Source organism: Symphalangus syndactylus, chromosome 24 (assembly GCF_028878055.3).
Source record: "Symphalangus syndactylus isolate Jambi chromosome 24, NHGRI_mSymSyn1-v2.1_pri, whole genome shotgun sequence".
Classification (NCBI taxonomy): domain Eukaryota; kingdom Metazoa; phylum Chordata; class Mammalia; order Primates; family Hylobatidae; genus Symphalangus; species Symphalangus syndactylus.
In genome coordinates this window covers 36,315,532-36,338,569 of record NC_072446.2, presented here as the reverse complement: position 1 = coordinate 36,338,569, position 23,038 = coordinate 36,315,532, and the positions used below count along the sequence as shown (strand labels likewise).

At 45.7% G+C, this 23,038-nt stretch overlaps 1 protein-coding gene across 4 annotated transcripts; it reads left to right on the top strand.

Annotated features, from left to right (window-relative positions):
* The first annotated feature begins 1,730 nt into the window (after positions 1–1,730).
* On the top strand, positions 1,731–22,568 carry AAR2 (AAR2 splicing factor). Of its 4 annotated transcripts, XM_063633796.1 has the most exons (5): positions 1,777–1,841; positions 2,235–2,390; positions 5,145–5,954; positions 10,306–10,535; positions 21,216–22,568. In XM_063633796.1, the coding sequence occupies exons 3-5, from the start codon at positions 5,198–5,200 to the stop codon at positions 21,381–21,383; spliced, it is 1,155 nt and encodes a 384-aa protein (XP_063489866.1). In that variant the 5' UTR covers positions 1,777–1,841; positions 2,235–2,390; positions 5,145–5,197; the 3' UTR covers positions 21,384–22,568. The 4 variants fall into 4 exon arrangements, with proteins under 4 accessions (XP_055121755.1, XP_063489866.1, XP_055121756.1 ...); XM_055265780.2 differs by lacking the exon at positions 2,235–2,390 and having other exon boundaries at positions 1,731–1,841; XM_055265781.2 differs by lacking the exon at positions 2,235–2,390 and having other exon boundaries at positions 1,816–2,135.
* Positions 22,569–23,038: the final 470 nt, after the last annotated feature.

Below are 23,038 nucleotides of genomic sequence, written 5' to 3'. Positions count from 1 at the left end.
ACTAGCGTCTAGTGGGTAGACGCCAGGGTTGCTGCTAAACATCCTACAATGCACAGGACAGCCACATACAACAAATACTTATCTGGCCCCAAATGTCAATAGTGCCAAGGTTGAGAAATTCTGACCTAAATGGACATGTAACCCACAAGGTGGGACTCCTAGGCCACCATCTACAGCTTCTGCATCCAGTGTTCAGTGTCCTGGAGTCTCCGAAAAGATGGTGAGCCCAACTGAAACAGGGAACTTTGAGACCAGACCACAGAGCTCAGCGCTTAAGACTGGGAGTGGGGAGGGTTGGAGAGGGAGCTGAGCTTCTTCATGCAGGAAATGAAACTTGACAGGACAGGCTGAGATTGATAAGCGTGACTGTGACTGATGGAGCCTGTCTCTGGTTAATCCTGCAGCAGCTCATTGTGATTAACCATGACTGCAGGGCCCGGTCTAGTCTGCAACCCACTAAGAGATAAATTTTGACCGAGACAGATTGGCGTGTCCAGCTGTCACTGAGGAAATGTGACAGACAAGCTAAGGAGCAGCAGCACAAGAGATAAGAACAGACAGCCCTTGGTTTGCATTCTAGCTCTGCCATTCTCTGGCTGTGTAACATCTCTTTGAACCTCAGTTTTCTCTCCTGCAAACTGGGAATACACATACCTTACTAGGGTTAGTGCAAGGATTAGAAATACCCAAGTGGGCCGGGCACGGTGGCTCATGCCTGTAATCCCAGCACTTTGAGAGGCCGAGGTGGGTAGATCACCTGAGGTCAGGAGTTCCAAACCAGCCTGGCCAACAAGGTGAAACCCTGTCTCTACTAAAGATACAAAAATTAGCCGGGCACGGTGGTGGGCGCCTGTAATCCCAGCTACTCGGGAGGCTGAGGCAGGAGAATGGCTTGAACCCAGGAGGCGGAGGTTGCAGTGAGCCGAGATAGCGCCATTGCACTCCAGCCTGGGTGACAGAGTGAGATTGCGTCTCACAAAAAAAAAAAAAAGAAAGAAAGAAATACCCAAGTGGCCTGCCCTAAAATCACATAAGCCAATTCTTGGCAATAAATCACTTAATATAGATCTCCTACTGGCTCTGCATCTTTGGTGGAACCCTGATTAATAGTGCAGGGTTAGACCCACAAACAGAAGTTATTTATTAATACCAAATTATCATCATTATTAATTAAATGCATAATATATGTACTCAGCTGAGCTTTTGTGCCTGGCTTTGTGCTCGGTTCCAGGGAAACAGTGAGGAACAAGACAGGCAGATTCCTTCCCTCGTGCGTTGATAGCCTGACTGAGATGTTAGGACTTGGCCTGTAGGAAGGACATGGGGTGATAATGGCCAGAGGGACTGAGCTGGTGACTGCTGCTGCTGCAGCAGCGGAGGCTGACGCTGGTTCTCTCTGGGCTGGTGGCTGGGTTTCTGAGGCTCTCCCCGAGGGCTGAGTGTGACTGGAAGCTGAGACACTGTGACCGGGATAGAGACTGGCTGACAAAGACAGTGACCGAGCGCCTGACTGGCTACTACTGAGTAGCCACTGGTAACAAGCCTTGGCTGTGCTTTAGTGACCATGACTGCTTGAGCCCAAAGTAAAATGGCTGGTGGCTGTGTTTCTGGACGGGAATATAAAATGCATAGGTTAATGAAAGTTGTTCACAATTCAGACGCTAAAACGAGAAACTAAGAATAACAAAAGGCAATCTTGCATCCAGCGGAACCTGCAGGGACGGGCCATTCTTCCCGCGACCCGGGGCTCTGCCGGACCGCTTCCCCAGTCGCTCCAGTCAGACGCCAAAGCTGGAGAACTTCCGGTGCGTTTCCGCTGTACCGGAACGTGGGGCGAGGCGGTGAGTGTGGCCTCCTGTCCTCTTTTTCCTTTCCTGATTCCTTGTGTGTGTGTGGCTGGGCCGCCCCTCTTCTCGGCTTAGAGTCACGGAGTGCCTTGAACTAGGCCCACCTCACCGGGGCGGCTGGTTCTGTTTGTGGGACGCTGGTGTCTCTGGAGGCCCTTCCTGAGAAGCCGTCGCCAGGGCTTCGCGGGGCACACGGAGTTACTTCGCGGTTTTCTTAACTTTAGAGCCTGGGGGCCGGAGACCCTGATTGCACTCGACCTGGCTCTGCCCTACTCTGCGTGACTTCCAGTAACGTCTTTCCCCGAACTGAGGCTTTGTTTCTCGTTTACAAAATGGATATCATACTTGTATTAAATAAATGTTTACTAAGCGTTGAATCTATGCTAGGGATACAGCAGGACTCAAGTCTCGTGGTGATGACAGCCCTCAGTCAAACATCCAAAACTGCAGTTGTGATCATTGAAACGGAAAGGAACAAGGCACCCCAGAGTGTATCACAGGAGACCTGACCTAGCCCCAGGTCAAGGAACCTTTACTGAGGAGGTGAATATTGAGCTGAGATCAGAAAAAAGGATTTGACAAAGTGGGGAGGGAAGAGTTTTCTATATGGAGAGAGCCTCCAATTTCAGGTTCTGAAAGAGGCCATTGTGGCTGGAAGAGAGCTTGTGGGGGACCATGGTGTGAAACAAGCTAAAGGGGTTGCCAGGGGTCAGACCGTGCAGGCTTTGTAGGTAATAGGAAGAATTTTGGTTTTTCAAGAACCATATAAGAAACCGCTCAGAAGCTGACATGGGTGGTGATGTGATTAGATTGGCATTTTGAAAAGGTTACTGCTGTTGAATGGAGAATGGGTTGAGGAGCAAGCACTCTGAGTGAGGGACGATGGTAGCTTGGATTAGGGAGGTGGTGGAGAAAAATGGATGGATGTGACTTTAGGTGTTCCAGGACTGTGAGGAACTCACAGAGCTGTCAGTGACAGGGGTTGGTAAACTGCAGAGTTCTATGCATATTTAATAAACCTTTTCCTAGCATCTCCTCTGTGCCAGGCCCTGTGCCAGCTGCTGGAGATATAGTGAATAGAATTACAGACTGGTGGAATTAGCATGAAAGAAATGTCATTATCAAGGCGGAGCACACAGATGTCACAAGGGAAAATGGCTAATTGATGAGCAGTTATTCTAAATGGAGTATCTGTTCATTCAGCAAATATTAAATACTTTTGGAATTCAAGATTACAAATAGGAAGATGATACGAATTATTATTATTATTATTATTATTTTGAGACGGAATTGGCTCTGACCCCCAGGCTGGAGTGCAGTGGTGTGATCTCAGCTCACTGCAACCTCTGCCTTCCAGGTTCAAGCGATTCTTCTGCCTCAGCCTCTCAAGTAGCTGGGACTACAGGCGCGCACCACCATGCGCGGCTGATTTTTTTGTATTTTTAGTAGAGATGGGGTTTCACAATATTGGCCAGGCTGGTCTCAAAACTCCTGACCTCATTATCCGTCCTCCTCGGCCTCCCAAAGTGCTGGGATTACAGGTGTGAGCCACCACGCCCGGCATGTTGATATGAATTATTTAGAGCAGGGTCTTTCAAACTTTTATGACTGTGACCTACAGTAACGAATACATTTTATGGCACAACCAAGTGTACATGCAAACACACAACGCTCCAGAAAACAGTACTTAGCTTTACTACTCATGATGTATTGTGATATTTCAAAAATTCTGTTATTTTCGTTTAAAAAATAATGCTGGTTGAGACCTTCACATTGATTTCCTAATCCACTAATGGATTGTGACTTGCAGTTTGGTGAAACACCAAGTGCTGATTCAGGGAAAGAGTCATTTGTGGTGATTTTGAGGTAACAATGATAAAATGTGCTCTTATTTTTGGAAAAGGATTGGTCTTCCCTTCTGCACTGTTTTGTTTTATTTAAAGTAAAAAGGGTAAACAGGGCCAGGTATTGTGGCTCACACCTGTAATCTCAGCACTTTGGGAGGCCGAGGCAGGCAGATCACTTGAGGTCAGGAGTTCCAGACTAGCCTAGGCCACATGGTGAAACCCGGTCTGTACTAAAAATACAAAACTTAGCCAGGCGTGGTGGCGCACACCTGTAGTCTCAGCTGCTTGGGAGGCTGAGGCACAAGAATTGCTTGAACCCGGGAGGTGGACGATGTAGTGAGCCGAGATCACACCACTGCACTCCAACCGGGGTGACAGAGCGAGACCCTGTCTCAAAAAAAAAAAGTGAACAATTAAACAGGCAGCTCGTTTTTCTGTGTGTGAAATTTTGGCGTCTTGGCTAGATTGGAATTGCCTAGAGGGCAGTGACTGTCTTAATCTGTGATGTTTTTTGGGGGCCTGGCAAAGATCCTGGCACAATGCAGGCACTCAGTGAGTATTTGTTAAATTAGTCAGGTAGGTATCTCAGGACTAGAAGGTTGCATAATGGTTTGTTTACATTTGTTCATGTTGGTACCATTCTTGCTGATATCCCAGAGGCAATGTCTGGGATATACAGAAGTAGGTAAAATAAGTGTACTAAGCTCTTTCTCTTCTGGCCAGCTTTCTCTTCCTAGGCTAGCTTTACCACCTGAATTCATTCTGGATGAGTGGTCCAGAGCCACCACTGATTGTGGGCTCTTTGGGAAGTTGTTTCACTCCCTGGAGTTTAGGTTTTTTATGAGTGAAAGAAGAGGGGAGATTTGTGGTAGAAAAGCTCTCTAGACCCCGAACAAATTTTAGATGCTGAGCCTCCACTTTCTACTGTTTGTCCGTTTCTGGGCCTTCCCTGAGGCTTATGGGAAACTGGATATGTACTTGATTTAATCTTTCCAAATCTTTTGGGATAGTTTTTCGGCAGAATTGTAGTTTTAAATGATTTAGGTGTATAGTTTAGAGTGAGCCGTCCAGGCATTTTCCACCCTCACCCTCTGTTGTGAGAAAGAGATCTGAGAAGATATTAAGAATGGATGGTGGACAGAACACTGGCCTGCAGGCAGGGTATCCAGATTCTAATTTGGGTCCTGGTATGACCATGAGCATGTCACTTTTCTTTCACTGGTATCTTATAGCTGTGAAGTGAGTGTCCTTGCATGTTAAACCAAAACACAAAAATCCTTTCTTTTAATCCTCATTTTTCTCATCTGTAAACTCAATGCAGGGTTGTCGTGAGGATTAAGGGAAATAATTATGTCAGGGGTCTAACCAATATCTGGCACATACAGAATGCTTAGCAAATGAAGCATCTTTCCCCCACGTTCTGATTAACTCTGGTTTCTTTCTTTCTTAGCTGTTCTGGAAGACACAGAAAAAGGGTTCTTTTGGTCACCCACCACTGGCCCCATGGCTGCCATGCAGATGGATCCTGAGCTAGCCAAGCGCCTCTTCTTTGAAGGGGCCACTGTGGTCATCCTGAACATGCCCAAGGGAACAGAGTTTGGGATTGACTATAACTCCTGGGAGGTGGGGCCCAAGTTCCGGGGCGTGAAGATGATCCCTCCAGGCATCCACTTCCTCCACTACAGCTCTGTGGACAAGGCTAATCCAAAGGAAGTAGGCCCTCGTATGGGTTTCTTCCTTAGCCTGCACCAGCGGGGGCTGACAGTGCTGCGCTGGAGCACACTCAGGGAAGAGGTAGACCTGTCCCCAGCCCCAGAGTCTGAGGTGGAAGCCATGAGGGCCAACCTCCAGGAGCTGGACCAGTTCCTGGGGCCTTACCCATATGCCACCCTGAAGAAGTGGATCTCACTCACCAGCTTCATCAGCGAAGCCACAGTGGAGAAGCTGCAGCCTGAGAACCGACAGATCTGTGCCTTCTCCGATGTGCTACCTGTGCTCTCCATGAAGCACACCAAGGACCGCGTGGGGCAGAATCTACCCCGCTGTGGCACTGAGTGCAAAAGCTACCAAGAGGGCCTGGCCCGGCTACCAGAGATGAAGCCCAGAGCCGGGACAGAGATCCGCTTCTCAGAGCTGCCCACGCAGATGTTCCCAGAGGGTGCCACGCCAGCCGAGATAACCAAGCACAGCATGGACCTGAGCTATGCCCTGGAGACTGTGCTCAACAAGCAGTTCCCCAGCAGCCCCCAGGATGTGCTTGGTGAGAAGGAACAAGGCTCTTTGGGAGTGGGCCAAGGGGAGGATATTAGCATAGGTGTTTTAGAATAGGGAGTACATCTTGTGTTAGTCCAGCAGTAACTAAACCTGGCTAGGAGGCTGAAGATACAGGTGTGTCTTTACCCTTAGCCCTGGAGATTTTGATTCGAGAGATCTGGAGTGGGGCTCCCGCAGTTTCTGTCTGTCTGTCTAATAAACAAGCATCCTAGGTGAACCTGGTGCAGATAATCTTCTGTTTGGGAACCACTGATAGAGCCCAGTCCTACAGAAGGAAAAGATTTGGCCCACTGAGTGGCTGAACTGAGACCAGAACCCAGGACTCTTGGTTTCTGGGCCAGACGCGTGTTTGTTATAGCCTCTCACCTGCTTCCTCAGTTTGCTCCTGACCCTCAAGATGTTGGTCTCTCATCTGGCTTAGAACAGGACAGTGATTTTTTTTTTTTTTTAATCATTACAGTTTTTATTGTTACCTTCCCTTTTATTACAAAAATGATAGATATTAATCATAAAAGAAAAACAATTTACTTCAAATCTCACTACTTAGAAATAACCATTTATACATTTTGGTATATTTACGTTCCTTTTTTTCTGTGTATTTCTATGTATTTCATTTCAATGTCTTCTCTGTTTATTTCTATGTACTTCCTCTCAGTCTTTTAAAAATTCAGTATATGTGTCTATATATATGAGTTTTTATAAAGACAGGATTGAAGTATATTATTACTTTGTAATCTGCCTTAATATAAACGTTTTTTCATGTCACTAACAGTCACTTTTTTAGTGGCTGTTTCATGTTCCATAGTTATTGGACCAGTTCTCTGTTATAGACCATTGAGATGCTCCCTATTTTCCCTATTATAAATATCATCAAGTGGCCGGGTGTGGTGACTCACACCTGTAATCCCAGCACTTTGGGAGGCTGAGGCTGGTGGGGATCACCTGAGGTTAGCAGTTCGAGACCAGCCTGGCCAACATGGTGAAACCCCATCTGTACTAAAAATACAAAATTAGCTGGGTGTTGCGCACCTGCAGTCCCAGCTACTCTGGAGGCTGAGGCAGGAGAATCACTTGAACCCAGGAGGCGGAGGTCGCAGTGAGCCAAGACCTCGCCATTGCACTCCAGCCTGGGCAACAAGAGCCATCTCACAAATATATATACATATATCATCAGTGAACATTCTCGTGTGTACTTACACATACATTTAGGGATAGAATTGTTGGGTCAGACTGTGCATGTTGCCAGGAGAAGGTTTTTGCATCCTTGCTGGCTGGTAGGAACCTATTGCCCATCACCTTTGACAGCATTGGGCATGGCAGTTTAACAAAGGCCTCTTCCAATTGGATAGTTGAAAAATGGCACCTTGTTTATATTTATTTCTTAAATACTAGTGACAGCAAATATGTGTCACATTTTGAACAGCTATTTTTATATATATTTACAAATTTTCCAGGTAATTTGCATATTTTCTTGTTGGAAGTTCAGTGAGAAATTTGAATGTAGGACTTCTTTTTTTTTTGAGACAGGGTTTCGCTGTGTCGCCCAGGCTGGAGTACAGTCACACAATCATGTCTTACTGCCACCTCAACCTCTCGGGCCCAAGTGATCCTTCTGCCTCGGCTTCCCAAAGTGCTGGGATTACTGTGCCCAGACAGGACTTTTTATATCATTGGCTCAGCTAATGATATAACGTATATTTTAACAGGTACATCTTTTTTTTTTTTTTTCTGAGACAGAGTCTCACTCTGTTGCCCAGGCTGGAGTGCAGTGGCGCAATCTCGGCTCACTGCAAGCTCCGCCTCCCAGGTTCATGCCATTCTCCTGCCTCAGCCTTTCCGAGTAGCTGGGACTACAGGCGCCCGCCACCACACCCGGCTAATTTTTTTATTTTTGGTGGAGACGGGGTTTCACCGTGGTCTCGATCTCCTGACCTCGTGATCCTCCCGCCTTGGCCTCCCAAAGTGCTGGGATTACAAGCATGAGCCACCGCGCCCGGCCTTAACAGGTACATCTTTTTGTTGTTGTTGTTGTTGTTGTTAAGACGGAGTCGTGCTCTGTTGCCCAGGCTAGAGTGCAGTAGCGTGAGTTTGGCTCACTGCAAGCTCCGCCTCCCAGGTTCACGCCATTCTCCTGCCTCAGCCTCCTGAGTAGCTGGGACTACAGGCGCCCACCACCACAGCCAGCTAATTTTGTTTTGTATTTTTAGTAGAGATGGGGTTTCACCATGTTGGCCAGGATGGTCTCAATCTCCTGACCTCGTGATCCACCCACCTTGGCCTCCTAAAGTGCTGGGATTACAGGCGTGAGCCACCGCGCCCGGCCTTTAACAGGTACATCTTAATGCGTTAGTATTTTCATGTAATAAGTAACTTTTGAAAGTCTGGCTAAAAATGAGTAGAAATCCTGTTTTTCTACCTCTTAAACATTTCATTTCAATTCTTCAAAATATATCTTGTGAAAAGGTCTGTTACAGGAGTAACGTTTTTGGGTTTTTTTTTTTTTTGAGACAAGGTCTCACTCTGTGACATGAGCTGGAGTGCAGTGGCATGATCACAGCTCACTGCAGCCTCAACCTCTTGGGCTCAAGTGATCCTCCCACCTCAGCCTCCCAAGTAGCTGGGACTACAGGTGTGTGCCACCACGCCCAGCTAATTATTTTTGGTCGAGATAGGGTCTCCCTGTGTTGCCCAAGCTTGTCTCAAACTCCTGAACTCAAGCGATCCTCCTCCATTGACCTCTCAAAGGGCTAGGACTATCCCTGCCACCGCACCTGTCCAGGGATAATTTTGAATCTACATCACAGCTCTTTGAAATTATTTTTGATGTCATAATTTAATTTTAGATAAAGCCAGAAATGCATAAATTTAATAAATGTCCTAAACGCAAAGAATAGGCTAATATTTAGTTTCACACACCAAGTAAAGCCAGCTGAAGAAGCAAATCATTAACCTATATTATACAAGGAAAATTTGACTATATTTGAAAATATTGGTCAGAGATCCAAAATATCTAAACCAGGTAGCTATTCACACAAATCAAACTTAGTTCCATATGCTTAAGAACAGGGAGCTAGTTTTTCCAGGTCTCTGGAGGTGGCAGAGATCAAACGCCATGCATTTAAAGAGGTATTTGGTGTTGAGTACATCTCTTCTTTTTATGGCCCACATGTACGTATACCTCATTAAATTTCCAGCCACCTTTGAAGTAGAGAGAGTGCCTATGATGAGTAGCAGTATTCTGTGGTAACCAGAGACCCAGTGACTTGCCCAGGGACAGTGGTGTCTGGATCATCAGGTCTCTGTTTGAGATGGGCATCTGATAGAAATTGGGAGCATAATATTTTTTGAGTGCTACTTTGTGCTAGGTCTTATTCTAAATGCTATACGTGTACTATATCCATTCATTTAATCTTTGCTGCAACCCTCAAATAAGGAAATTGAGGCCTTAATAGATTGAGTAACTTGCCCAAGGTCACACAGCTGCTAAGTGGCAGAGCTAAGATTTGAATCTAGGCAGTTTGGCTCCAGAGCCCATGCTCTTAGCCACCAAGCTGCTCATAGAGATTAAATCACAGAGCCCTGTGATTAAGCAAACAAAAATAATCTGCCTGGCAGGCTGACCCTGGAATAAGTACTCATGAATTTTTCTTTTGTGGGAGGTTCTAGAACTGTTCCCACCCAATGGAGAATCTGTTTTATCTTTCCATTGCCCACATTGTGAAGCATTAGATGTGTGGCCTTGGGCAAGCCCTTGACCTCATCTATAAAATGAGGCAAATACCACCTTCCTGATCGCCTTGTGGAGTTGGGCTGAGGGTTACATGGTATAGTGCGGTATTTCCGTGACCCTGGAGCAGACCATCCGCATCAGAATCACCTGGGGAGCTTGTTAGAGCTATACATACAAAGGCCCCATCATCTCTCCTCCACCAGAACCTCTGAGGGTGAAGCTTGGGTAGCTTTACTTTTAACAGACTCTCAGTGATTCTGATGGGCAGCCAGGTTTGAGATCCACTTGGCATAGTATCCATGAACACATTTTGTAAACTTAAAATGCCAGGCAAATACTGGGAATACCTCTTCTCTAGCAGTCTGATTTTACAGAAATCCAAAGCCACAGCTTGGTTTCCCATGGCTTGAATTCATAGCGGTTCGGCAGACATTTGCTGAGTACCTGTTAGGTGCAAAATCTCCTGCCAGGCTCTGCAGGAGTGACAAAGATAAAAGGACATCTGTTGCTGAGGTCCAGTGGAATTCATGGCCTTGTGAATAGTGATGGAGAGTGTCAGCTGGTCCTCCTCTCCCTCAGAATCACTTCTCGTCTCTGCACCTTTCAGGTGAACTCCAGTTTGCTTTTGTGTGCTTCCTGCTGGGGAATGTGTACGAGGCATTTGAGCATTGGAAGGGGCTCCTGAACCTCCTGTGCCGGTCAGAAGCAGCCATGATGAAGCACCACACCCTCTACATCAACCTCATCTCCATCCTGTACCACCAGCTTGGTGAGATCCCCGCTGACTTCTTCGTAGACATTGTCTCCCAAGACAACTTCCTCACCAGCACCTTACAGGTGAGCAGTCTTTCTGACTGAGCTGATGCACATGTGGGTCAGAATTGAGACAACAGTATGTGTTTTGTTTCTTGCTATTCCATGACCCCAAAATTTTTAAATTTCAGTTTCCTAGTCTTGGGATATTTCCTGCTTTTCTCTCTCTTACTCAATTGTAAGTGCCTCTATGCCAGAAATTCTCTCTCTCTACCACCTTCTCCCTACACCTCGCCCCCAGAGTGCCTAACACTGGGGTACTTGGATTTGAATTCCTTCCACTGCTTTGGTTTACTCAGCTTAAAACAGCTTTTCTTTCTCCCTGTAGCCATGAATTGCTACAACCCAGTAAAGCAGAATTTTGAAGTTTGTTATTCCCAGTGAAACATCTGCAGCTCCTTAGATCTCATTTAAGCATTAAAATAACTTTGATTTCCTGTTCAAACAAAATGTGCCAGTTTATGCAGAGATTCTATGACAGAAAAAGTGAAATTTGCTTTTAACTTGGCAATTAAATTTTCATTATGAGTGGTAATTAGGAAAGAAGCTTCAAACAACTTACAGTCTTCATCCTATGCTATTTCCTCCCTTTGCAAACAGATTAGTTTCCTTTATGTACTTGGGACAGCCTCTGTCACTCACATTGTGTAACTTTCTCAAGAATAGAAGAGGCAGAAGCTGCCAACTGTCAGTTTCCATACTTTCCCTCCCATGAGCTTCTTTCTTCTCCCTGTGTGTAGTACCCCCATGAGGCCTGCTCCATATAAGGCAGCCTTTCACCAACCTTCTAATCCCACTCGGGGTAACAGAAGGGACGAGCATTCATTAAATGTTGGGGCTGGGTGTGGTGGTTCATGACTGTAATCCCAACACTTTGGGAGGTGAAGGCAGGAGGATCACTTGAGCCCAGGAATTAAAGACCAGCTTGGGCAATATAGTGAGCAAAAATTTAAAAATTGGCCAAGTATGGTCTCTCCAAAAATTAAAAAATTGGCCAGGTATGGTCATGTGCACCTGTAGTCCTAGCCACTTGGGAGGCTGAGACAGGAGGATCACTTAGCCCAGGAGTTTGAGGCTATAGTGAGCAATGATTATGATCGTGCCACTGCGCTCCAGCCTGGGCAACAGAGACCCTGTTCACTCATTGAATCCATTGGAGCCTTGTAAGATGGGGGTATTATTCCCATTTTACAAATGAGAACACCTGAGAATGGTTAAATCACTTACTTGAAGTCATACAGCTGGCAGGTGGAGGTAAGGATTTGTACCCAGGCCTGAGTCTTGGTTTCCTGCCTGTGCTTATGCCTTTGTGTAGTGAACACAGTGTGAATCCCCCAGAAAGGATTCTTGATTGACATCAGTGAAGACTTCATCAAGGTCCTGTTTCTCAGAGGTACAGAACACTTTTCTAAAGCCAACCTACTGTTGGACGAGTCCCTGTGAGCAGGCATCTGACTTAAAGCTGGCAGTTGAAGGACCTGTGTAAACCATGGCAATGAGTCAGTCAAGCGCATGGTTTGAGCCTGGTCTGTTCCACTCAGAAGAGCTATAAAACTGTCCTTTTACTGGTTCTTCATATAACAGAGAAATTAAACCCCTTTGTCCTTCCTCTGTGGGGAGAATTTTCCCCAAAGGTACTGGTTATGGGTTGTGAGGCAGTGTGAGGAGGCATTAGCCTGCTAACTTGCCTCTGGCAGTGGCTGCTTCCCTCCTGATGCACATTGATGCGTCGCACAGACACAGGAGGGCCACGGTCTCGCTGGCTGTCCGGACCACTGTTAGCACAACCAGCAGCTGAGCTCTATAATTGCCAGGCTTTGTTGCCAGCAATGATTTACAAAGCAGAAAGTGCCCAGCTGGATTGCTAGATACCCAGGTGGGTTGTGCAAAGCTGATGGTTGGAAACATTCAGTCTTTGGACTTTTCACCAAGAAAATTCGATGTCATTATTTGGAAAAATCCAGGGCATGTGCCAAAAAAAAAAAAACATGTCTATGAGCATTCTTCATATATAACATTCTACAGAAAGTGTTGAGGAATATATATATATGTGAGTTGGCCAGGGTTCCTGCCCTCAAGGGATTTGTTCATTGATTTAGCAGGTAATTGCTGAGTATGTGCTGTATAGAAGACTCTGTTCTAGAACTGGGAATATAGCTGTGAGCCAGACAGAGTCACTGTCTTGAGTCTTGTATTTTGAGAAAGTCAACAGAAAGTTAACTAGCCAAGTTAACTCCAGATAGCAGACTCTTGTATTTTGAGAAAGTTAACAGAAAGTTAACTAACCAAATAGCAGTAAGCAGATAGCAGTAAGTGTTTTAGAAGGCAGTCCTGCCCTAGTACCATTTCCCTAGCCCCAGCCTTTTGGTCTCACCTAGACTGCATCGGAGTTTACCAGCTTCCGTGCTTACCAGTTACCCCATCTCTCTCCCACGCTGCCACCTGAGGTGCTGCTTCATAATGCAGCTGTGATCCTGCTTCTCTGTGGCTCCTCATTGTGTAGAAAATTAAAAGCCCAAACATTGGTCGCAAAGGCCATTCTGATCTGGCTTCTTATCCTGTTCTCCAGCTTCTCCTTCCTCTCCGTTTTCCCCCATCAACTCCAGCAACAGTGGTCTCTTTGCAGGTTCCCAGACACGTTATGCTGTTTCGTGCTTTAAAAAAAAAAAAAAAATGGTTGTAAAAAACGGCCGGTCCGTGGTGGCTCACGCCTGTAATCTCAGCACTTTGGGAGGCTGAGGCTGGAGGATCACTTGAGGTCAGGAGTTCGAGACCAGCCTGGCCAACATGGTGAAACCCCCATCTCTACTAAAAATACAAAAATTAGCCGGGCATGGTGGTGGGCGCCTCTAGTCCCAGCTACTCAGGAGGCTGAGGCAGGAGAATCTCTTGAACCGGGGAAGCAGAGGTTGCAGTGATTTGAGATTGCACCACTACACTCCAGCCTGGGCAAAAAGAGTGAGACTTTGTCTCAAAAAAATAAATAAATAAAAATAAAATTTTGGTAAAAAACACAATTTAACGTTAGATATGCCCTCTTAACAGATTTGCAGTGTTCAGTACAGTATTAACCATAAGCATCATGCCATCCAGCAGATCTCTAGAACTTCTTCATCCTGCATAATTGAAACTTTATACCCATGTTTCATACCTTCTTGCCCGAACCTGATTTTCCCTCTCCCTGGTACATATTTGCTCATTCTACAACATGCCCTCAAGGCATCCCTCTCTGTCAAGCCATCCCTCCTCTCTCTGTCTCAATCTCTGTCTCTCTTTCTCTCTCCCCTTTCCCTACTCTTAGCTTACTTTGTACTTGTCACTATTATATTGCATGAGATGTGCTTGCTGAAACTAATATATTGTCTGCCTGACCCCCGCACTGAGTCATGGGCTCCTTTTACACGAGGCCTATTTTTTGTTCATCTGGTTATCTTCTTCTTCTTCTTTTTTTTTTTTTTTTTTTGAGACATAGTCTTGGTCTGTCGTCCAGGCTGGAGTACAATGGCGCGGTCTCGGCTCACTGCAACCTCTGCCTCCCGGGTTCAAGTGATTCTCTGGCCTCAGCCTCCCAAGTAGCTGGGATTACAGATGCACACCACCACGCCCACCTAATTTTGTTGTATTTTTAATAGAGACGAGGTTTCGCCCATGTTGGCCAGGCTGGTCTCAAACTCCTGACCTCAGGTGATCCACCCAGCTCACAGCTGGTTGTCATCAATATGTTGTCAAGGCCTAACATTTATTTCATTTGGTGTTATTGGGTGTTTTTAGATGGATAGAGTTCATAATTCTTGTGACAATGTAAATATCATAGGTATAAACAGTGGAGTCTGATCAAAGGGCATTAGGAGCACCAAAGAGGGAGTGGTTAATTCTGAGTGGGGTTGAGATTTGAGGCTTTATGCAAGGGTGGAAGATGGGGGCATTTGACCATGCACTTGAGGGATGACTGAGATTTCAAAAGGCACAGTGTGGAGAAGGATATTATAAAACTTTTTTTTTTTTTTAAATGGAGAGTCACGTTGATGCCATGTTGGCAGTGAGAGTCCAGTTCTCCACACAGAGGCATTCAGTCAGGGCATTTGTGACTGAATGAATCAGCCCATAAAAGCCTTCCTCCGCCAGCTGCTTGCCCTCCCAGGTAGTCAAGTAAGTGGAACTGGCTTTCTTACTTAGGAGCTTAAATGGCTACTACCCATGGAGAGGGACTGGTGTTTGTGTGTGTGAGCACTTAAAGACAGCCACATTAGCATGGATAAAATCAGCCACGTAATGGAATTCTCTTAGCCATTAATTTTTTTCGACTTTCCCATGTGAGGCCCTTTTGAATAGAAGCCACTGGTTTTTACAAATCCCTTGGATTTCACTTGAATAAAAGGGATTTGTTTTACAAAAATAGATACAGTTTTTTCTTTTATTTAAAGCAACGTAAGTCACCATAATTCATTTAAAACCAATGAAAGGATAATCTGAATTTAATGATATGTTAGAAAGTGAGTTATGTACAAAATAAGGATTTTTATTGTTGATTACGTAGTACTTAGGCATATAGTCATCTAACCTGTTTTTAAAAATACTTCTAGTTACAATAGGCCGTATATGCTTTCCAGCTTCCTTTCTTGCTAGTATTCTAAATGTGTGTTCATCTTTAACTCTTGAGGGAAAACACCAACTCTGATGATGAGGTCTATGGTATTTTTATCACGATGCCCACTATGATAAATTTGCCTGCCTACTCCTACACCTCTTGCCGTTAGCTATCTCTTTTGCATGCTTAGTCTCCTTGCGCCCTCACAACAGTGCTAGAAGCTAGGTCTCTAACCCTATTATATAGATGAGGAAGCAGGCGCAGAGAGGTCACATAATTTGCTCAAAATCAACAGAGCTAGTGGAAGGCAAGGCTGAGCTTTACATTCTAAAGCCTATGGTGGGCTCCTGTATATGATTAGAGCCCCAGACGAAACATCCCAGATTTTTCAAACTGACCTCAGGTGATCTCATTTGTGCTGCTTTTCACCTTCCTGGTCATCATTGTGAAACAATAGTCTTGCTTTTAACACCACTTTCTTCTGCTGCAAGTGGAAACAAAATCTTCTACCTATTGCTAGTTTCATTCTAAGTTGAATAATTATTTGGGAATTGAAAAAATTAGGAAATGTCATCTTTTTGGTCTAGCTAAAAAAATAGGATAAGATAGTGACATAGCTACCTACCTTGATATTTTGAATTTCTCAAGGTGACCTAACTGAACTCAATTTATTTAACTTAGGTTTAAGAAAAGCTTTCACATGTATGACTAAAGTAATTTAGAATTTCATAATACACAGATTAAATGATTAAAGTGTTCATGCTTTATTTTGTGTTTGAAGAAAAACACCCAGTAGATGCGCTTTTTGTTTTAGATAAATGCATTTGTTTGCAAAATATTATCCTATTTCAAAAGTATTTTTTAAATATTCAGTATTGATCTGCTGAGATTAAGGTGATTTATGTCCCAGTGATGTTAAAAAGTGTTGATTTTGTTTTAGTGAATAAAATAACTAGATCACTGTTAAGTTTCCTGAAGAAGGCATAAAATTAATCTGAAAATAAAAGAATCAGAATAAGTTATTGCTTGGAAACTAAGTACTATTTAGACATCTTCATTTCTGAATTGTGAGGAGTTTTTACAAATACCAAGTTTGTGAAACTGTGGTCAAAAATAGACCAGGGGATGCCAGGGGGTAGGGGTGAGGGAAGGGTTTGACTGCTAAGGGGCAGCACAAGGGAGCTGTTTGGAGTGATGGGATGGTTCCATGTCCTGATTGGGGTGATGGTTACACAAATTTATATGCACCTTCAAACTCAGAACTGGATACCAAAAGCAAAGCAAACACTGTGAACATATATCATATGGTGGTTGCATGGGAGTATATGTATATTTGTCCAGATTAACTAAGCATTTAAAATTGATGAATTTACTAACCCGGGCAACATAGTGAGAACCTGTCTCTACAAAAAATTAAGAAAAAAAAAAAAATACCAGGCGTGGTGGCTCATGCCTCTAATCCCAGCACTTTGGGAAGACAAGGTGCATGGATCACTTGAGCCCAGGTGTTCCAGACCAGCCTGGGCAACGTGGCAAAACCCTGTCTCTACAAAAAATACAAAATTTAGCTAGGCATGGTGGCATGTACCTATAGTCTCAACTACTGAGGAGGCTGAGGTGTGGATCACTTGAGCACAGAGGTCAATGCTGTAGTAAGCTGTGATCACATCACTGTGCTCCAGCCTAGGTGACAGAGTGAGATCCTATCTCAAAAAAAAAAAAAAAAAAATTATCTAGGTGTTGGTGGCATGTGCCTGTAGTCCTAGCTACTTGGGATGCTGAGGCAAGAGAATCCCTTGAGCCCAGGAGTTCAAGGCTGCAGTGAGATATGATCATGCCACTGCACTTCAGCATGGGCAACAGTGAGATCACGTCTGTAAAAAATAAATAAAATAAAATGAATAAAATTAATTGTGTGTAAGTTATACCACAGTAAGGTTGATTTTTTTTTTTTTTAAGTCAACCCAGACTATGCCCTGTGTCCTGGAGGCTGCAGAAGGGACAGTTTCAGAAGCACTTTGGTTCCCTACAAGGCAGTGCAAAAAATAAATATCAGGGATGGATTAAGCCTCTGTCAAGACAAAAGGTCTGGGCAGGCGAAGGATGAAGCCAAGATGCCTCTGCTTTGACAGGACTCTGCTCAGCATTTGTCACTGCGTGTTGCCGCACGCCTAGTGTCTTACCTCTGTGGTGGGAATAGTAAGTTCCTGTCCTGCCTCCCAGGCTGTGGTAAAGATCAAGTTGGTGAGTTCTTTAAAAAGGACGAAGCACTTTTTAAATTAGAAACCTTATTTGTTAGACTGAAGGTGTCTGTTTTACCTGCCTCTAGTGGAATTTATTCTCAGGCAGTGTTTGAGAGGTGCTTCGGGAGGATGGATGATGAGCGTGAGCCCAGCTCGTTCCAGCCTGTCACTTCTGGCCATTGCCAAGTGCAGGGCAGTCCCTGGGTCTCATTAGGTCATTCGGTGAGCTCCCTTTGGGCCCTAACTCTATACCTGGCCCTGGGCGATATGCTTTGTGGCACACATTGATAATTAGGACACAATCCCCACTTTTAGAGGGTGCAAATCACTGTGATACAAGCACAGCATGAGGAATGCCATGAGGGAGGCTCAGGCACAGTGCTGGGGAATAGGGGTCCGAGCAGTTCATGTCACAAGGAGGTGTCTTGAGAGCCATGGCATTCAGGGGCCTGGTAAAGAAGCTGCCTCCTCCCTAGGATGAGCCTTTCCTTCTCCCCAGCATCACCACATCACTATTGAACAGCTATTTGGTGCTAGGCACTGTACAAAAGTGAACCCAAAATTGAACCTGTGGTTGTCTTCATTCTTCTGTTCATGAAACATCTAATGGGTCCTTTTTGTGTGTTGGGTGCTGTGCCGAGAGTGGAGCATGGTGTGAAAGAGCCGCTGCTGTGAGGCTGCTCCGTGTCTGGTGGGCGAGATCAACAGCAAATGGCCTGTTACCTTACTGAGACTGATCAAGATAGCCCTGGGGCTGAGGGAGCGCAGAGGAGCACCCACTCCATCCTTGGTCTGGAAGACATCCTCAAGGAGGTGATGTCTGAGCCGAGCCTGAGTCTTTAGGAGAAATTCGTAGGTGAAGGAGGAGAAAGCAGGAGGTGGAAGGGTGGTAAGAGCAGAGAGAAAAGCGTGTGTGCACAGAGGCGCAGAGGAAGCAGTGGCACATGTTTGGGCGGCTGCTCAGTGGCTGGAGAGCAGGGACTGTGGAGAGTCATCCAGTTCCCGTGTAAGGAAGGGAAACAGGAAGAGACTTGCTAATTCAGCCCAGCAGGCTCCCCCCAACCTCTGGGGATGGCCTCATGGGTGTGCAGGTCCTCCAGAGCTAAAACTGTTTGAGAAAAGGCTTCTGTGCTCTCCATGCCAGGCCCCTCCCCAAAATTCAGCCTTGCTTCAGGCGGACTCCACTAGCTGCCTACAGACAGGCCAACCCTTGGCTTCCCCATGGCCCTCGCCACCAAGATCACACAGCCCCTCTAATTAGTTATTGATCTGGCATTTTGTTGTGGCTGCGCTTCCCACTCCTGTGTTTAGTCAATTCCCAAGTTAATGAAGCTGGATTCTGTACCGCTCCCCTTCCCCCCAGTCACTTCTCTCTGTGTTCCCACTGCTGCTACTCCAACGGAATGGCTCCAGACAAAGACCACTGAAAACGAGCCGCACTCCTGCTAACAGGAAGACGGCGGAGAAGCGGGTGGGAGGAGTATTCCCCCTGGAATCAGCTGCAGAGGACGCCTGTTGCCTTTGTTGGGTCAGGTCTCCTGGGGCCCAGCATCTTTCCATGGTGGCCTGAAAGCCAGCTGTGGCATGAGGGTGATGTGGATCAAAGAGCTTCTACCACCATCACACCCCTGTGTCTCTGGGTGGGCCTGTAGGGTAGCAGATGGTAGTCTGGGAAAAACCACTTCTTTCTGGGTAATTTTTATTCAGTCATTTAACTCCTCTCAGCTTCCATTTCCTTAAAATAGGCATTCTGTTGTATCTTCCCAGGGTGTTGGGAGGATCCAGTTGGATGCTCTGTGAAACTTCTTTGAAAATAGTAAAATAGTATAAGAAGGAATCATGGGTTTGCTGTTACTCTTAGGAAGGGACTGGGATCCAGGACAATCTGGAATGGGGTTTCAGATGTGGAAAAAATTACCATTCTGCTCCCCTGCCCATGTTTGTATTAAATGAAACTGTTCATGAGAGCATCAAAATAAGGGGTTAATATCCAGAATATATAAAGAACTCCTACAACTCAACAATGCAAAAACAACCCAATTTAAAAATGGGCAAGGAAGTTGAATGGACATTTCACCAAAGAAGATATACAAATGGCCAATGTGCACATGAAAACATACTCAGTATCCACTGATCATTAGGGAAATGCAAGTCAAAACTGCAGTAAGATACTACCTCCTACCTATTAGAATGGCTATGATTTAAACACACACAGAAAATAATAGGCATTGGCCAGGATGTGGAGAAATGAGAACCTTTGTGCATTGCTGGTGGGAATACAAAATGGTACGGCCCCTGTGAAAAACTGTGGCAGTTCATCAGAATTTAAACAGGGAGTTCCCGTATGATCCAACAGCTCCACTCCTGGGTTTCTGTGCAAAAGAATTGAAAGCAGAGACCCTAAGAGATATGTGTACACCCATGTTCATAGCAGCATTATTCACAATAGCCAGAAGGTAAAAACAACACAAATGGACAGTGACAGATGACTAGACAAACAAAATGTGGTATCTGCATACAACAGAATATTATTCAGCCTTCAAAAGAAAGGAAATTCTGACACATGCTGCATCATTAATGAACCTTGAAGGATATGCTAAGTGAAATGAGACAGTTGCAAAAGGACAAATGCTGTATGATTCCACTTAGATGAGGTGCCTAGAGAGTCAGATTCATAGACACAGAAAGTAGAATGTGGGTTGCCAGGGCCTGGTGGGAGGAGGGAAGGGGGATAGGGTAGTCGAATTCATAGAGTCGGAAAGTAGAATGTGGGTTGCCAGGGCCTGGAGGGAAGAGGGAAGAGGGTGTTGCTGTTTAATGGCTGCAGAGTTTTGGCCAGGGATTATGGGGTCATTCTGGAGATGGATGGTGGTGATGGTTGTACAACAATGTCAATGTACTTAATGCTACTCAACTGTACACTTAAAATGGCTAAAATAATAAATATGTATATTTTGCCACAATTTAAAAGATAAAAATATTTTTAAATGGTCGAAATGGTAGATCTTATGTACAGATGCTCCTCAGCTTCCCATGGGGTTATGTCTTAATAAACTGTAAATCAGATATACCGTAAGTCAAACATGCACTGATTACACCTAACGTCCCTAACATTGTAGCTCAGCCTCGCCCACCTCAAATGTGCTCAGAACACTAACACTAGCCTACAGTTGTGCAAAATCATTTAACACAAAGCCTATTTTATAAGGAAGTGTTAAATATCTCATGTAATTTCTTGAATACTGTACTGAAAGAAACAATTCAAAGTGCAGCTTCTTCTGAATGTGTATCACTTTGCATCATCATAAAGTCGAAGTGTCGTAAATTGAACGTAAGTCAGGGTCCATCTGTATATTTTACCACAATAAAAAAAAATCAAAGACAGCTTTTAAGGGGGATAGAAGCCTCAAACTGGCAGCCTGTGGCCCATTTAGAAGATTAGAGCAGCAATTCAGTCTTGTTGGCTTGGGGCCTGGGACTTCATGGGATCCAGGGGCTTATAAGCACCCCCAAGCCTTTCTTAGGACCTTAGTACTGACTGGTGTAGCTACTACCTGTTCCTCTGGGTTACTGCCCAGGTGTCCAGTAGAACCCCCCAGGTGGTGGAGCCAGGGTAATGGCCCCCAGCCTTACTCTCAGTGGGGCATCTCTGCCCAGATAGTAATTTTCCATTCTAGTCCTGCCCTAGCATCTCAGCTGGGTTTGGACCTTCTTTCTTGGTTTGAGGGGAGCATAGCAGGTGTCCTGGGCCTATGCCAGCAGCAGCTGATCTACCCGCCCCAGAAGAGCCGAACACCATGAGGAAATTTCCACAGCTTTCTCGCCCCCCGCCCTCTGTCTTCTCAGGAGTGACTTATCCTCTGTTCTCTGTAGGTTTTCTTTTCCTCTGCCTGCAGCATTGCCATGGATGCCACCCTGAGGAAGAAAGCTGAAAAGTTCCAAGCTCACCTGACCAAGAAGTTCCGGTGGGACTTTGCTGCGGAACCTGAGGACTGTGCCCCGGTGGTGGTGGAGCTCCCTGAGGGCATCGAGATGGGCTAACTCGGGGAGCGCTCTCAGCTGCGAGGGGCCCCTTCCCACAGGGCTGCAGTCCTGGCCTCTCCATTTACTTCTTCCCATCCTGGGACCTGCCAGGGCAGCAGTCTCTCCAGGTCCTGCAAAGATGGAGCCAGAATTCCCTTTTTCACTGATAAATATATTTCTCCATTGCCAAAGAGGCTGTACTCATCCTGAAGGCACATTTGTGGGTTCCCCATCAGCCGGGCCTTGGTGCTAACCTGGCTGAATTTCACACAGGCTCTTACAGAAGCTCCTAGGAGAGATCTGCCTACACGGCAACCAGATTCCCTCTGAGTGAGAAGGAATTGAAGCAAAAGTCCAAGAAAGAACTGATTGCTTGTTCCATAGGAGCTTAGGAAACAAGAAACCCTGGATTGCCCAGGGAGTCTGAGAAGTCAGTTGGTGACTTTTTTGTGGTTAAATGGAGGGTGATGGGGAGATGAGCCCGAATTGCCGCCTGCCCTTTGCTGAACAGGAGCAGAGGACTTGGGCCTGCAGCTCCTTGGGAGCCTTGATTGGGAAGAGAGTGTCAAGGGAGGCAGCTGGATTCAATCTAGCAGGTGGTCAGCTTCAGCTTTCTCCATCGAAATTCCATTCTCCTGTCCAGAGGCCCAGTGGGTCATCACCCAAGGTGGGTGTGGACCCTGGCCTCAGGGGCCTTGCTGGTGCTGTCACCTCCCACCTGTTCCGTTCCGAGGCCTCACCCAGAAATGGGACCCTCCCCTTCCTCACCAGAGCCACTGTGACTGTTTCTGATGATCTGGAGTGTCAACAACAACCAGAAAGGTTTCTGCCCAGAGCAGGCTTCTTAAGGCCCTTATGAAGTTTTGTGCCTTCCAAGTGCTGAAGAAGACCTGGTCAGCCTAAATCTTCCCAGTCCTGCTGTGGAGCTGTCAGTCACCGGAGTAATGAGCTCCTGGTTCCTCGGGAGTCCATCGTGCTGTGTGGCAGGGTTCCTCTCTAGACAAGTACACAGGCCCTGCCACCCTGACATCAAACTGTTGTACTATAATCACAGTCCCTGTGCCATCCTTTTCCAAGACTGGGGCTCACACCAGGTTTTTGAATGAGAATCCCTGCTGTTTGAGACTTTTGCTTCCACTTGTTTCCTTGGAGATGTTTTTCCAAGAGCATAATGTACATTAAAGTCTTCGAGTTGAGACAGAATCCCCTTGTGTGTGTGTGTGTCTCTTGCAGTTAATCCGCCTGATCTCCAGAGCAGCCAGGCTACTGTCCATAGACACACACCTCCCTCCAGTGTCTGGGAGGCCTGCCCGACCTCTGGAGTCTGGAAGAGGCAGGCAGCCAGTGTTCCTCCTGTTCCTCTTGAGGCCCCTGAGACAGGCACACAAGGAAGAAGGGATGAGGCCCCATGTCTCAATAATAACCCAAGATTCACCTCATATGAATTGGCTCTTTTTCTCCCAAAGCCCACTCATCAGAACGAGCTGGGGAGCTTGTGAAAACTATCTTTAAAGGAGTGAAGTCCTGATACATGCTACAACACGGATGAACCTTGAGAACATGCTAAGTCAAAGACACAAGGACCACCTATTACGTGATTCCATTCACATGGCATGTTCACTATAAGCAAATCCACAGAGAGGGAGAGTCAATTAGTGGTTACCAGAGAATAA

Bases quoted from the DNA above. Each gene is read 5' to 3' on its own strand.
- AAR2 (XM_055265780.2), top strand. From the start codon at position 5,198: ATGGCTGCCATGCAGATGGATCCTGAGCTAGCCAAGCGCCTCTTCTTT. The intron at 5,955-10,305 runs GTGAGAAGGAAC...TGCACCTTTCAG, and splicing joins CAGCCCCCAGGATGTGCTTG to GTGAACTCCAGTTTGCTTTT. The intron at 10,536-21,215 runs GTGAGCAGTCTT...TGTTCTCTGTAG, and splicing joins TCCTCACCAGCACCTTACAG to GTTTTCTTTTCCTCTGCCTG.